Source organism: Ptychodera flava, chromosome 15 (assembly GCF_041260155.1).
Source record: "Ptychodera flava strain L36383 chromosome 15, AS_Pfla_20210202, whole genome shotgun sequence".
Lineage (NCBI taxonomy): Eukaryota > Metazoa > Hemichordata > Enteropneusta > Ptychoderidae > Ptychodera > Ptychodera flava.
Genome location: NC_091942.1, coordinates 25,442,643 through 25,459,201, shown reverse-complemented (window position 1 = coordinate 25,459,201; position 16,559 = coordinate 25,442,643). Strand labels below are relative to the sequence as shown.

Here is a 16,559-nt window from a genome sequence, read left to right as displayed (position 1 = left end):
CGTCATATTTTAAGTTCAGAGGAAATTACTAAATTTTATCTATCGGGTGAACAAGTTCGCACCGATAGGAACTCCGTGTTCAGACCTCAGTCATGCAGTAGAAAAAATTCACATCAGTTAGACTCCGCGACTGACTGACAACGGGGGTCCTTTATATAGGCTAGTTTGATGGTGATGACTCACACGGAATTTCCCGTACATGTATAAACATGCTCAGCAGGGATTTCCCCGCTTAGTTCAGGACAATGCACTGCTGCGCGTGCGTGAGTTCATATATAGGTCAGGGTCATACTTTAGTTACATGGATGGTTAAATTTTCCTTCGCTTCATGTAGATAAATGAATAAAATGGGTGTAAAATTCTTACTTCATCCCAGTTGACCACGCTTTCTTTACTACTCTCGCAGGTTTTATTATCGTCGTTTATGCGGAAAATGTGGAGAAATGTTTATTTATGCATATTAATGAAGAGAACAGTGACGTCATTTGCGATCAGCGCTATTCAAATTTAATTCGTCCGTTATAGTTCACGAGTACGTGTGATCATTGAATATACAAGAAGGAAACAAAATATGAACAATTTTTCCTTCACTTATTCAAATACTGCAAGAAAACCCCATAATTTTAGGCACCAAAGTGAACGGTTTTGAATTTTTATTTTGACCAGTATAATTTAAACGGCCTTTATTTTCGAGAAGCGCATAACTTCAAAAGCAAAAGCGCCCTCTTCTGCTGCGTTTATAACCAGACGACATGCAACCGTGCAAGCGCGCGATATGTACATACAATCATAATTATGGTCGGCCAATCGCCATCGTGATTTTGCGTTCGAAGCCCAACGAATATGATTGACATTTGCATTGACCGGACAAGATTGATTACTGGAAGATATTACAATAATATGGCAGACGTTGAACGAGCGTCTTGGAAAGTATTCGTTCTGCACTTGTCAACTAAGCTTACTCTGTTTCCTTCCCATATGTTGTCTTTGGTATGTGAATAAAATAGAAAGTTTTTCGCACGCTGCTTTTAGGGCTATACCGTGTTAGGTAAACATACTTTCGTTTTGCAGCTTTGTTTACAATCTCAATCGGAAAGTGTGACGTCATTGGTATCATGATCATGACTGTGCAAGTCGAACGCTGTTAAAAAGTCTATTCCCTAGAAGCTAACGGGAGCACTATGAGTTGCCTTGTGAACAGTATTCTTGTTGGCACTTTCCTGTTTATGTCTTTACACGACATCATTATGGCAGGTATGTTATCATGATGAAAAGTCGCCCACGGGCGAAACCTTCGTGGATTTTTTACTTTTGCACGAATGAAAATTTTTACACTTTCTTAATGTTCAAAATCTCAAACATAACAAGACATGATAATTCATCACTCTAGCATTAGACCAACGGTTATTGTAAGGTCCACTGCATATACAATACATTATAGAACGCACCTCGGGGACAGAAATTATGGCTTTCAAATTGTATCAATTCTCTTCTGACCTAGCACTTGTGGGGATTCATTTTAAAGCTCTTGATGAAAGAAAAGTATTCACCGTCTTAGTTTTTCAAAAATCGAAAAAAAAACCCAAAAAACATTTTTCCCCATAGCGGTAACACAGGGATGGCGGCCATTTTGAATTTCAAATATCGGGAAATCTAAGGCAATTTGTCTCTCTATTACCGAAGTTTGCAGGTTGACCACTGATTTTTATTTTTCCTTTGGTAAAAGAATGGTCGAAAGTTTCATTTAGGAAAGTTTGAGCGAAAGTATAAGTCTTTCACTTTCGCATATTACCTTACGTACTAAGATTACCAAGATCAAGGTAGTATGCGCCTCGAAAGTGAAAGACTCAAACTGTAATGAAACTTTCAACCATTCTCTCACCAAATCACAAGCTTTGTAGGCCTGCTAGAGAAACAAATCACCAGCTTTAGCATTTACCGAAATTAAAAATTCAAAATGGCCGCCATCCCCGTCGCAACTCTATGGGGGAAAATACATTTTCGAAAACCTAAGACGGGTAGAATTTTCCCCACTCCACGAGCTTTGAAATGACCCCCACAAAGTTTGAGATTCCGACAATCTGTCCCCAATGTGCATTCTATTTCTAGTGCAGGGTCCTAGTTGAGAATTCTGAATTGTTCTAACGGCAAAGCTGAAATGCCTGAGTTTGTTCTGATTAACGAACGATTTTAAAGATAATGTTAGATATTTCGCTTGAATGCCAAAAATCACCGCCATTCTCCTGGACAGACTAATTTTTATTTTTAAAATGGCGAAATATGTTTCGATGGGAGGAGCAGATCAACAAGCGCAATATAACTAATCGGCCAATGCAGTTATCGCCTCTTTTGGGAACGGTTTTGGACCTGGTAATATATTACCTTGAATGGAAATGATTATTGGACCAGTTTAATGCTCTTTGACACTTGGCCATCTATTTTGTTTCTTGATTGGTTGCGATGGCAACGCTCCGACGTTTTCTAGATCAATCAAATCGATGACGTCAAATTCAAATCACATAATCGTTATCGACCAAAGTCTACATTCACATGCTGACAGGGCGGGGAGTTCGTAACCCATATTTTCCTACACAGAGACATACAGTACACATACAGATACTCCCTTGAATTGAACGGTTCGACTTGGCGTTACAGCAGACAGTCACTTTCAAAAAAATCGCAAAATTCGCCCGTAAAAGACTGAGAAATAATCTCTAGTCCCCTTATGTAAAAATATGTAGATGAATGAAAATTCATTAGCATTGTATACACGAAGGTTACTCGCCACGCATGACACGTCAATCACACCCTTAGGCCTACTCCTGAACAGAACACTCGTACAAGCACATGCAGATAGAACAGCCTCAGATTCACCACCAGCATGTTGGATGGAAATATGCGCGATCTTATGGAATAAACATTTAACTGACACGTTTGGTGATTTTGTTCACTTTTTCTATGTTTTATGGCGATTGCAAGTTCTTTTTGTACTCCACATAGCAAGTCAAAACGCATATACCATTCAGTTTCAGATAGATAGATAGATAGATAGATAGATAGATAGATAGATAGATAGATAGATAGATAGATAGATAGATAGATATGATCACGATTACAATTTTTTTTTCAAAAAATACATTCTTTTCATATGCCTAAATCTCATTCAACGGAATAGCAACGATTGAAAGTATCAAGATCGCTGTATTTTAAAACAACAATGGAAATTCAGGAAAGTAATGAAATATTTTTGCCACATTTTGTCTCTCCACGTCAGGGTGTCCGACGAACTACATACCGGGCTTGAATGGAACACGCTGCTACAGATACATGTCGATGTCAGGCCACTGGGCTCACGCGAAAACTCTGTGCCAAGTGGACGGAGCTCACTTGGTTGATGTCGTAAACCAGGAAGAAAACGACTTTTTGCTTGGTTTTTCGGAGACACTTGGGCTGTAAGTGATTTTATAGGGTACACAGGAGAAAACACTGGCAGCTAATTTGGTTCAAACACACTCATTATATATTCATAAAAATATGAGAGGAATTTTTAAAATGGTAAACCTCACTTTTCTGAAGCTCAAAACAGTCCCGTTTTCGCCAGCACGCCAATTCCGCTCAGCGCCACACGACAACAACAACACAAACTTTGCCGAACATATTCTCGCTTAACTATTGGCGAAAATCCGAAAATTACCGAAGGATGCAGGGTCGGCACTCTTCGGAAAAGAGAGTCGAGCGCTACGTGAGGCGAGGGGAACATGGATGGGTTACGTAACCGCTTCAAGCCTTGAACAATACCCGTAGCTAGTCTGTTTCTCTATTTGTCTGTGGTGTAAGAAAACTTTTTACCGTCTCAGTTTTTCAAAAATCGAAAATTTTATTTTCTCCATACAGTTAACACAGGGATGGCGGCCATGAATTTCAAATACCGGTAAATCTTGGGTAATTTGTTTCTCCAGAACCGTAATTTGCACGATGACCCTCGATTTTTAATCTTGATTATGAAAGAGAATGGTTAAAATATTCCTTGAGGAAATTTTGAGGAAAAGTTTAAGTCTTTCACTTTAGAGACGCATACTAGAATACATGAATACAGTACTGACCATTAAATAAGAACTTAAATAGGCGCAACATTTAGTCGCGGTACGTTCTGCCTGTAATTATGTTCTATCGTTTCATAAGATCATGTACGTAAAAAATCCTCCTTGACCAAATTCACCCAAAGATGAGCCAATAATATCGCTTAACCACTCATATACCCCATTTGTAGTTCACTCATTTCACAGCGACCCATCCGAAAAATCAAAACAATCTGAAAGAATTAATTGTTTCTGCTAACGGCGTCTTTAAAGAATGGGACAATGACGCGCATTTTTTTTTTAATTTTCAAAATTTTATAGTTGCGGACGTTCCAAACATATCGTCAACTGTTAATTTTCATGTGTTGTATTTAATTCTGGTCATTTGAATGCTGGGGAGGAGGTAGTTCGTCATGTGTAAAAGCACAGCATGGTATGACAGCAATACTTCATTCTCTCCACAGGAAGTTGCTTACTTGGAAGCTGTCAAGTGGTGTGCCGAGCTGATCAGAAACGGCTCCCTTTTTTACCCTTGTACAACTTTTTCTAGGAACAAAGATCTGAAACATTTTTTTTCAATTGCTCTATCTAAGGGAAGAAGTCTGGCTAGGCCTAAACGACCAAGAAACGGAAGGAGATTGGAATTACGTCGCCGAAACCTCTGCACCGTTGTTCTCAAACTGGGGACCCGGTCAACCTGACGGTACGGCGAACGAAAACTGTGCTCTCATGCTAAAAGTGGATCTGGGGAAATGGGACGATAAACCGTGCGCGCAATATCACCCTGTCGTGTGCGAACAAGACAACGGTAAGGAAGAATTCTGAAAAAATAGCATGGTGATTGATTCAATCATACTAGTATGTTCTATAGAATCAGACAACCTCACTCTCTCCCGTCATCAATGTTGGGGATTGTGTATTACTTCAGAAATCTGTTATGCCTTTTTGTGTCTTTGAAACATCAAACATCAAACATTTAGCTGTAGCTGTGAGTCTAGAGCTTTGGTGGTTGTTTTCGCACTGATTTTGGAGTTACCGCTACTGTGATGGCGGGTTAAAAAGTCGTGGAAGTCATAATAACGAATAATAACACAAATTAGTTCAAGTTCAAAGTAATAACTGAATTAAACTTAAGTGACAGATATTATTACTTCGTACTTTAAGTGTTATATATATATATATATATATATATATATATATATATATATATATATATATATATATATTAATATATTTATTGTTATATATATATATATATATATATATATATATATATATATATATATATATATATATATATAACAATATATATATTACTTTAAGTACAAAGAAAGAGCAGCAGTTACTTAAGTTTAGATCAGTTATTACTTTGTACTTGAGCTAATATGTCTTGAACTAACTTGAACTAACTGCAATCTTCAGACAGAACTAAGAACTAAGGGGATTCTTAGCTCTCTCTCTCTCTCTCTTCTCTCCTCTCTCTCTCTCTCTCTTCTCTATATATATATATATATAAACCGTGTATGTGTGTGTTCAGTTATGGTAACGTAATGATCATAAGCTTGTTCCCTTGTTTTTACGTTGTTACGCGATGATCAGACAGTTGTCTGATGATAGTGCAACAGCATGAGACTGATGCACGTGATTGTCGCTCGGTGACCACTGAAACAGGTAAAGAGTCTAGGATGTACAGTATGTAGGGCTGTAACGGGACAAGTATATATAAGATTTAACCACCCTTCCTGTCCGTTGGCTTAGGATTTATAATTTCTGGCATGGGGATGACGTTATCGCAAACATTAAATAAATCTTTTTTTTCCCTGTCAATTTACAGTTCCAATCCAGACAACAATTACTCCCTCTACCCTGTCTCCGTTAGCGAACGAGCGATGGAATCACTTCATGAGGACACAGGTGGACTCCGGACCGCCGAATGTAACCCCTTATCTGACTGTTGGCCTATCATACAGCGCCATCGATTGTGCAAGAAAGTGTTCCGCCTATACTGAGTGCGTGGCATTCACATTTAAACGGCTGGAGGTGTCGGGTGGACTGCACCGTTGTAAACTATACACCAGTGTTTTTGAGACGTACCCGATAGTAACAATGAACGGAGTCGACATGTACGAACCTTCACCATAGGCATGATTCGAACGGCATCGTACCCTTAGCAAGAAGTCGTTCTTTTATATTGAATTTATCAATGGGTAGTAAACCGGCTGATTTTTAGAAATCTTTATCAGGAGTATTTTACGATGATGCTTGTTTAAAATATTTCATCAAAAAATTTGAGAATCCGACTATCTGTCCCCGAGGCGCGTTTTACCTTAAGTGATTTCCTTTGTATCGTATTCTGGCATTTCTCCGGTGATGCACCTAACTTGGCGATGCAAAAGTGACCAGACCTTTTAATGACCGCGATAAAGTGCATTTGTTTCCGCTGATACTGCTCGCGGTAATATGGTGAATAGACAGGGAACTTGTTTTTGAGATATATACCGAGATAAAGTGGCAAAATTTGTACAATTCCGTAGAACAATAGTCTTTTTTCTATGGTCTATGGTAGAAACTTGCTTACATAAAAATAAATTTTGAGGTCGATTGATTTTACAGACCGGTTGCTTTAGAAACAACTCTGCATGGAATAAAAAGGAATATCATTCTAGCTGTATCGATTGTATGCAGCTGACACACTTTGCTTTCAGATATGCCTTCTTGAAAGAACCTATAGTGTTTTCTTATTGAAAAATGCAGTTTATATTTCGGGAGAGTAAATTTAAACTGTCTGGACTTTTTATCAAAGGGTGACGTCACTAGGGCAACACACAGTGGCATGAAGCGATACAAGGACGGTTTATAAGTACACGGTATACTCTGGGTCCAGCACGGGTCACGGTAGGCTGGCAGAAGCACTTGTCATGTCATATACGAGGGCGCACTCACAAGCTGGCTCCTAAAAAGATATTCGTCGAGGGCTCATAGGTTGACATTTTAAGACAAGGATACTTTGCGAAAAATATTTCATGAGATGTTTTCCGTATTTCAGGACTGAGTACTCATGAAACTTCGCTTAAAGGTAGGCAGTCGTCGGACCTGCGTTGTGCGACTTTCTTGTTTACAATGTAGTTCATGCATTATATCTAGATGCATCAAGTCAACATAGCTGCAACATTTAAATTTTATGATATTCATTCTTAACAAACATCAAGCAAACTGTGTAGTTGATTGTGAGAATTGACAAAAACGCTGGTTCACTGAACAGTAGTGTGGTTGACCAAAAAAATCAGCACTTTCTCTCCTTGTACCTGCATAAAACCCTTGACAGAGTTTTCCTTTTTCAACCAAAATATAAATTCTTTTTCATGACACAAACCTTGAATGCAAATTTCTAGTCATTCCTATGGTTTCTTTGAATTCACTGGTAACTCAAGCCCATGCATTTGCTGTCCACAAATCAAGCACAATCATTTGCTGGGCAGCTTTGCTTTCTTCGTGGACCAGTTGAAAGACAGAGATAAGACAAGAATAACAGACATAATGGAAAGACAGACACCCATAGAGAGGCGATACAGATCATTTGATTTGGTTGCACTTTTAATGTTACCACATGATGTGCCCCACAGGGCTTCATACTACGGTACACATGACTAGTGTGAACTAGAGTTGATATAGCAAGGCTTAGTTGTTTTGTAGGACAAAAAATACAAAATCAAAGAAGCAAAAAAATATCAAAACAAAATGAAAGGGAACATCTCCAATAGAATGATTACAACAAGATTGGAACTACTTTGGGACAATGGGATCTTTAAATTGTTCAAATTACCAAAAGGGTTCGGTGTCCTTTTAGCTGAAAGTTGCCATATAAAACAAGTGAATTGCAAAAAACAGTAGATGAGTTTAAATTTGCTGATTAATAAACCAACAGTACTACGATATCCAATAATCCCAAAGTAGTTCTAATCATGTTTTATTAACCACCTGATAATATGTAAAGGTAAGAAATATACTACAAACAATTACATCATCACTGATTTAAGCTGCTGTGTCAATTTAATGAAATTATCAGTTGGTGTATGGCCAACAAACTCACAGTCAACGTTGACAAAACCAATTATATGATCATAAAGACACCACAGCGAAACACCACGTTTGAAGGAAATCTGTCAATTGGGAATGATACAATAGAACAAGTTTCTTGTGCAAGCTATTTAGGAGTTACAATAGATTCATCTTTGTCATGAAATATCATATACGAAAGGTCATTGAAGTAATTACACCAAAATTGGTATTATTACACGACTAAGACACTATGTTCCAAAATCCATTCTCATTCAACTATATAATGCTTTTATCTTACCTCATATAATGTACTGTTTGGAAATCTGGGGAAACACTTATTTCAGCTATTTAGAGCCAATTTTTCGCCTTCAGAAACGGATTGTTCGCTCAATTACCTTTCTCATTTCATTGCTCATTCCGAACCTCTGTTTTACAAACTGAATATTTTAGATATCTACAAACTGAGTAATATTGTACTTGTATGTTTGTTTATGATTTGAAACATAACAATCTTCCTCATACAGTTGAACACTATTTTGAGATTCCAAAGCACTCGTATCCAACACGATTAACACAAGTTGAAAATTTTCGTATTCCAGGCTCAAATTTGACAATTCACAACATAACATTAGGTATGCAGCTGTGAAACACTGGAATTCGCTGCCTGACTATCTCAAACAATTGTCAAGTAGACAAGTTTTCAAGTCTGCATTGAAACATCACTTACTGAATTTACATTAAATCTGTGTTTGTTTCTATCCTCCATCACACTTAAGCTTGTACCGAATAGTTATTAGTATACTCACGGGCCATGAACTCGACTAGTCCTTTTAGACTATTTTCATGGCCCCCACCAGATTTTACAATATTGCAATGTGCTTTTCTTTCTTTGACTTCGTACGATTTCAGTAATACACAGTTTTCTGATAATTTTCATTATTGTACATACTGTGAAGCATCTGGTGAAATAAAGCATTCATTCATTCAATTTCACTGTACATGTATTTTTCAAAGGATACAAAGAAGAGTGAGCGAGCAAGTTGTCCAAGGTTTTTGGCCACCCATGTTTTTAAACTTTTGTCCACTGATCAAGGGGGACACAAGTGGACTGACGAGTACTGACGGCTGTGCATGTGAGATAAAAAATCTGTTAATTCTGACTGTCAAATTAAAATTGGAGGGCAGCATGCTCTCTGTGCCAATTTGACACTACACTGACTGCAGAGCAGCGTTTTTGACAAGGCTGGTAGTCTTGTTATCAGGATTTCCCTTGGTATGCCAATGCAATTGACTTAGGGGACAACAGAACTGCTCTCACTGAGAACACATTATACTTTGACTCAAAGAATCAATGAACATCTTGTAAGTTTGAGGGCGCACTACTGCAGGACCAGCACATTTCTTAACACAGGTCGAAGAGATAACTGGATACAAGACTGGTTTTGCTGACCTGAGGTGAAGTGAAAATATTTTTGACTGCTGTGTCCTCTTGATGGCAGTTGTTTATGATATCACAGTCCCTCTATGGATAGAGGGACTGTGGGGATATCAACCTTAGAAGCACTTAAAAGTAATAACAAAGGACTATATTCAAATTATAGTGTAACAATTTTCTTTTTAGATGTCCTTGACTGTATCTAAACATTCTTCTGTACACAAGTTATCCACACCGAAGTTTATTGGTGGTTGCTAAGATTCTACACCCTCAAGAAAATCTACGTTCGTGTAAGAGTTTATAAATATGAGTTTTGCATTTTCTAAAGCTTCCTGCAAACCTGCCACTCAATTAAAAACTACCAGCGCAAATTGTATAATACGTACATGTCCTGTTCCTTATTGATCATGCAATCAATGATTCTTTTATATCTATGCTGTGATTACCTCCTGCAGTCAATTTATCTGAAGTAAGGGGTAAGATTTATTTTGCAGGTAAAATTCACGATACATGTACTGAGACACTCTGCCACATTGTAACTGATAAACAGCTGACTTTACCTTAACACAAACTTTGGCCCAAGTCCATTGTTTTCAATGGTGATAGTGGACCTATTTACAGGGCATTGGGAGTGAAAAGGTTGACCCTTGAACTCTGACCCCAGTGACCAATGACATCATGATGGGTTGTGACCCTTAACGGGTTCAAAAGCATAAAAAAAGATTGTTTCCAAGTTTCTGAAATCACAGTGAATGTTGAGCTCCTGCGTCTTGTAATGCTGCGTTGTACGCAGTGTAGAAGTCAGAGAAATCGACGTATGCCGGGATGCGGCCATCTTTGTCAGGCTGGTTGGTTTCGACCATTTGCGATCTGTGACGGCTCTGAAACAGGTATCTCTCCTCACCACTGCTTTGCGTGTCACTCCCCGTGCTCGTCTGAGTGTTGTTTTCAGTGGCTGGGGGGATATTCTCACCTGTTGGAGTTGTTGTGTTGTCCCAGACTGCACTGCTTTTGGTTGGCGTCGAGCTCCCTGGCGTCAAGTTCGTTTCAACGTGCAACGGTTTCAGATCCTGCTGTGTCAGGTTGAGGTTAGGCCCGCTGGAGCGCCTGGGGGTCATGTTCGGTGGTGGCATCACCAGCGACGTCAAGGTGCCCCCTCCGCTACCTGGGGTGTAAGGTATCGTCACGGGATTGTACTGTCCGCCTTGGGTGGGACTCTGCAACGAGGTCCCCAGTCGCATGTTAAAGCTCCTGACGAGCAAGGTGATGTCGTCTCTCCTTTCGCAGCTCTTGGAAAACTCGTTATCGCTCATGAACGTATCATGGTGAATGCGAACCACCTTATCAATGACTGCCTGCGCCACTCCGTTCAACGTGGTCTGGATGGTGAATTCTGCCGCCACCATGTTTGCGATCTCGTAGTTCACCTGTTTTGTATCGGTGGATTCTTCAAGTGACTTATAGAGTCCATTGGTGTACATAAGTAGAAAATAGCACGACTCATCAATTGGGAGACCGCCAATAATTTCAGGATCTGCAATCACAGGTTCGCTATGTGCCACACTGAAAGAGGACACACAGACATTTATTCTCAATTTCAATAACATCTGCACAAATAAAATAAGATATCTATTTTGCAGGGCACATTGCTTGTTTAGTACCGGAATATATTCACAGCTCTGTTTCTGGATTAATTTGACCGACTAATAACAAACGAATTTATTTAAGGTTTGATGCAAAGATTTGAAAGTGTGCATTAGCTGTTTGTCACCAACCAATGAACACCTTTACTGGGAGATGATGTTCACCTGAGCATGAGTACTATTATCGACATGAATCCAATTGCAGTGACTGCAATCTGCTGGTCATACACAAACTATCACTGCTGCCGACAGAAAGTAGGAAACTTTTGTTTTTGTGTATCTATCTTTATTATTGCAACTTATGGTCAAATTCTTTGATAAATGATTTTATCATTTCAATCAGGACATTGGTGGTAATAAAGTGCAAATTTCATCATTCCCATAATAGTAATTTCCGAAAAGTCTCCTCAGAAGTTTTAGACAAATATTTCCTGTGCATGTTAACCCTTTGAGTGCCAAGTCGATTTTTGTTGCCTTTATACAGTATAATGCCAACATTTCTTTCAGATGTAGACAATTTTTTTCTGATTTTTCCCAAATTTTGGTCAAAAAGTATAGCCCATGAAAATTAATTTCCATTAAGTCCAAAATCATGGGAAAAAACTACAGAAAAATTCATAAAAGTTGGTAAAATGTTACCCTGACATTTTGGGAAAAAAAATTACAGTGCTCAAAGGGTTAATGATCTAATTATGATGCCATTACAAATCAGCTCTGTATGACAAAGATAGTGCTTTCTTTCAGATGAACAGAATGGCATGGACTGTCACACACATTACGAACCTCAAAAGATCAAAGTCTTTGTATCCTCCCTTGACGCTGTAGTCGCCAATACTTCTTGTTGTTTCACAATTACCGAGTTGTCGCCCAGCTTGTCGTATCTTCTCCGTGTTCAGCCCAAGGTGTGACAGCCGGAGTAGTTCGTCTTCATTGTGCATGTTGTGATCTACACTCAACTGCTGCACTTTGAGGTGGCCTTCCTCATCAGCTCTCACCAAAATGGCCCTGCTGTCCCCTGTGAGTAAAATGGAAGAGTCCTACGTAACGCACACAGTCACCATCTTTTGTTGTTAGTTGCTTTAATCTAAGGAAAGTCATTCTGTTTTTCATGTACACTGTAAGGTAATTTTATGGCACAATATTCAGAAGAATCTCTATAAGGGGCCAGGAGATGATGAACGTTTTTTGCTATTTTGTATTCTACGTCAATTGCAAGTTCTCTTTCTACTCCAAAAAACATGCTGAAACACATCATATAGCCTGTCAACAGTCTCTGTATGTGTAAAGTGTAAATTTTCAATTTGAGTTCTAGTCTGGACCAGAATTCAATTGTCAACGATAGCAATGAAGTCTGAGTTGACAAACTGAATACTGTGTATCTGGGACATGCTCTGAGAAGCAACAAAAGAAGAAATATAGTGGAAATAATCATCAAAAGTTACGGCTACTGTCCCTCTAATGAGTATGGATAGCCTTCAAAGCTGCTACAGGGAGTTGCTATAAAGAAATTTGATTTGTGAGCATGTGTACCTTAACATGTAGTACATCTCTACGTTGATATGCTCCATAAAATTTCAAATCTAATTTTCCATTTCTGAAGGTCATGTACATTTTAGATGACCAGTTATTGTGTTTTATCTTTCTCCGGTAAATTTTGATCTTGTTGATTGACTTAATGGAAGAATCAATAAAAATAGTCATCTTTTCACCAAGCTGAATTTCTAGAGTGTCTGTTTCGCACTGAAAAGATCTCAAAAATATGAGAAATTCTAGTTCAATTTCAAGGAAACTGACAAGAGTACCGGGTATGTGTGAATTTTTATGACTGAAAATGTACATGTACATCCATAATTGGATTACTGGTGAGTACTGAACAGATGAATTAGCTAGTTACACAGAATGTGTAGCAGATATTTGGAAAGCAAGTTCATTGAGACTGGAACATTCACCACCATGGTTTGGTTCAAAGCTATTATTTTCAATGGTTGGTGTTGACATATTTATTAAAAATTGGGGTAAATGGGTTACATTAAATTCAGCCTGGAACCCGTCAGACATAATCCCTCAGGAGAAAGAAATTTCAGACTTTTAATGCAACTGTGTACTGTGAAGAGCTGATATAACACTCAGATGGACTTACCAACATTAGCCACGTAAAGTTTATTGTTGACAATCAGTGTGACAATGGCTGTGGTACCACCATTGATTTCACTCTCCAACTGTTGAAGTCTGTTGACAGATTCTGGATACTGCTGATACACTTCATAGTCACTCAGACCCTGCAGCAAAAGACAAATAACGACAAAGTCCTGTCAGTTACATGTAGGTCTCTCAATCTCGCAGAGGGAGCAGTAGAGTAAATGGTGATGAAGGGATACCGTGATCTTGTAATGTTACGCTCCAGTTGAACCCTTTCACTACCATGGTTTGGCCCAAAGCCATTGTTGTCAATGTTGAATGTGGACCTGTTTACAAGAGATTGGGGATGAACAGGTTAAGTCTATACTAGCATTCCAGAAACTAACACTGGTTTGGTGGTGGCAGGTACCTAAGACATGGTACAAATGGTTTTGATGGTATGCCACTGCATTAACACATGTGTACGTTAAGTGGAAAACTGGCAGCAGATCCTTGATTAGTGGAATAAGGATATATTTTCCGAATGTGACAAAGAATGCCTTCTTTATATATCTAAAATTTGAAAAGGTTTGCTTTGTGAAATACTGATTGTCTGTTTGCCTGGCCTCAGCTATCACCGCCCATTCTTGGTACAACCCATTTGTTTACCATGGCAGAGTTGTGACCAAAAAAGGGTAAATAGGAGTAATGTACTTAACCTGTTCACCCCGCTTATTAGTTAACAGGTCCAAAATCACCACTGATAACAATAAGTGTGGGCAAAACCATGGTGGTGAACAGGTTTAGAAGATTTGCTTAGTACATTCTGTGATAGTATTCTGGTACTTTGACCAAAATCATCATCATGCGCATCCCTGAGAGATCAAGGCATAAAGTCATTTTCATTTACAGCTGGCGAAAGACAAAGACATATCGGCCAACACGCCGTTTCGGATGCTATATACTGTACCTCTGGGATCTGGAGTTTAAGATTGGTCTTCTCGGCCAGAGCTTCATCCATGGACTGAAAGAAGCCTTTCTCCACTCCATTGAAGGCTTGCTTGAGTATTGCCTTTATTTCTCCATCGTCGTTGGTATCTGTTCTCAGTTGTCCCAGCAGCAGCTCAGCGGGCATCCTCTGAGCAGCAAAGTGAGAGGCTCTTCCTCCATCGTGACCATCAAAGACACCGTAAAGATGGATACCATCTTCAGTTCTGGTCGGAGAGTAACATGAATTCAAGTCCACAAGTTCATATTGACTCAGCAAAACAATTTCATAAAAGTGTCAGTGTTTTTCGATGAAATACATTTGATACAAGTTTGAATTAATTTACAAAGTTCCACTCTATTATCAATACTTTCTCTGTGAAAATTTCAAATAATTGCATCATAAACAGTTTCTCTATGTTACAGGCATATTAAATTATGTAAATAGCTCAGCTTTCATGTCTATGGTACTTCCATTGCTGGCAACATCGCTGTAGAACCCTCATCTTGCCAAGTTCACATTTCACCATCACTTCAAGTCGGTTAAAACTAGTGAAGCATAACACGTCCATATGGTATGTGCATTTAAATAAAATATTGAAGATTTTAAGGGCCCATGAAAACACATATACTGTAAACATGATTTTACAATGTAAAGCTGCTATGACAGACCATGCCAATTGAGTGACAACACATATTATTTTGTCTCAGCATTTATTGGCGAATCAGTGTCCAAAGTGATGAAAACTTCATTTGCCATGCAGGATGAACATATCCCAGATTTTGTTAGCTTCAATGAAGATTTGATTGCAATCGCATAGGTGGTGAGCACGGAAGTAAACACTGACTGAGTTACCCCTACATACCTGAAATGGAAGCAGTGATCTTCAAACTCGTGCTCCTCCAGTCGGCCACCATCTTCTCGGTATATCTGATTGGTGGAAAAGCCCACACCAGACAAACGACAGACTGGCAGGTCATCAGTCCAACTCAAAGAATGGCTCTATGGAATACAAATAAAGAATGGGAGGAGTGTAGTATCCACTGTAAAGGCACAGGCTGTTTATCATCTTTGTCTCATAACAGTTTTTTTTTGTTTTTAATTCAATCTCAATTACAACACAGCACACACCTGCAGAGAGTGTGGTTCGGTACAAATAGAAGAATGCATGGTATACAAATCTAAAAATAACATCATATGGTCAAAACATGCAAGCTTTTGTTATGAAATCTTAATTGGCAGTGTCTTTCATAGAGATAAGGATATCAGCGTTTTCTAACATAGTGGCGATGTAATGTTTATTAATATCAAAGCAGTCGAAATAGGAAAATTTCATTTTATCTTTCAGCAAAGGGGTCATTTTTGACACTTTTGCAGTACTGTCAGTCTTTTGTACACCACACTGAGGGACTTTATGCAAGTCTTCCATGTTTTTTTGATATCACCAAACTATCAAAATAAAGCAACTTCGTCCCTTTAAATTGCACCATCCTACTGCAATACCGCTGGCTAAAAAATCATTTCAATTTAGTTGTATTCATAAATTTTTCTGTAACATACATGTACTACAATGTGACTGTATTCAAATAAAAAGGAAGCCCAACGACCATTTTTCCAAATTGACAAGTAACCCTGCTGAGGCGTGATTTAACTTGATTTCCGGTTAACGGAAAATTGTACACCGAATCACGATGATGAGGTCAATGAAAACATGGTCCTCTTTCTTCTTTCTGGATTATATTTCTAGGGGATCCGGATGACAGTAAGAAAAGCAGCGCACCTTTCGGGTAAATAAGCGCTGAGTAGTAAGTACACTTTTGTGTTGCCTTTCTTACTCGTACTCTGTTGACAATGCGTGGGCTTGCCGAACTTCAATGAGTTACTCACCTGCAAACCCACTCTTGGCGGTCGGGTTGAAGCCGACAGATGCGACGACATTTTTACAAGAAAGGTGTCCTGGGTCCTCCCTTAGATGATGCAGTCCCTTTTCGGATTAAGCGACATTAAAACTGAAACTCACATAACAAATATGACGAGCTTCTTCCTCCTTCCGACTCCTTCTGCTCTGTGGACGAAGCCATGTTTGGCAATGCCCGGATGAGAGACGAGAGGGGTCAACCAGGGTCATATTAAATCACAACCACATGCATGCACTCTCGTCCTGATAAAAGTAAAACGGAAAAAGTGCCCTAAAACACATGTGTTGGATAGCATAGTCGCAAACAGGTTAGTTCTTG

At 38.9% G+C, this 16,559-nt stretch overlaps 2 protein-coding genes across 2 annotated transcripts; one reads left to right on the top strand and one right to left on the bottom strand.

Annotated features, from left to right (window-relative positions):
• Window positions 1-417: 417 nt before the first annotated feature.
• Window positions 418-6,963, top strand: LOC139151664 (perlucin-like). The gene is made up of 4 exons (XM_070724606.1): window positions 418-1,254; window positions 3,275-3,452; window positions 4,673-4,887; window positions 5,914-6,963. The coding sequence occupies exons 1-4, from the start codon at window positions 1,182-1,184 to the stop codon at window positions 6,219-6,221; spliced, it is 774 nt and encodes a 257-aa protein (XP_070580707.1). The 5' UTR covers window positions 418-1,181; the 3' UTR covers window positions 6,222-6,963.
• Window positions 6,964-7,655: 692 nt separating this feature from the next.
• On the bottom strand, window positions 7,656-16,423 carry LOC139151663 (TGF-beta-activated kinase 1 and MAP3K7-binding protein 1-like). The gene is made up of 6 exons (XM_070724605.1): window positions 16,210-16,423; window positions 15,188-15,324; window positions 14,305-14,548; window positions 13,357-13,495; window positions 12,000-12,231; window positions 7,656-11,136 (listed from the first exon to the last, which is right to left on the bottom strand). Exons 1-6 carry the CDS (start codon window positions 16,258-16,260, stop codon window positions 10,317-10,319), a joined length of 1,623 nt encoding a protein of 540 aa, XP_070580706.1. The 5' UTR covers window positions 16,261-16,423; the 3' UTR covers window positions 7,656-10,316.
• Window positions 16,424-16,559: the final 136 nt, after the last annotated feature.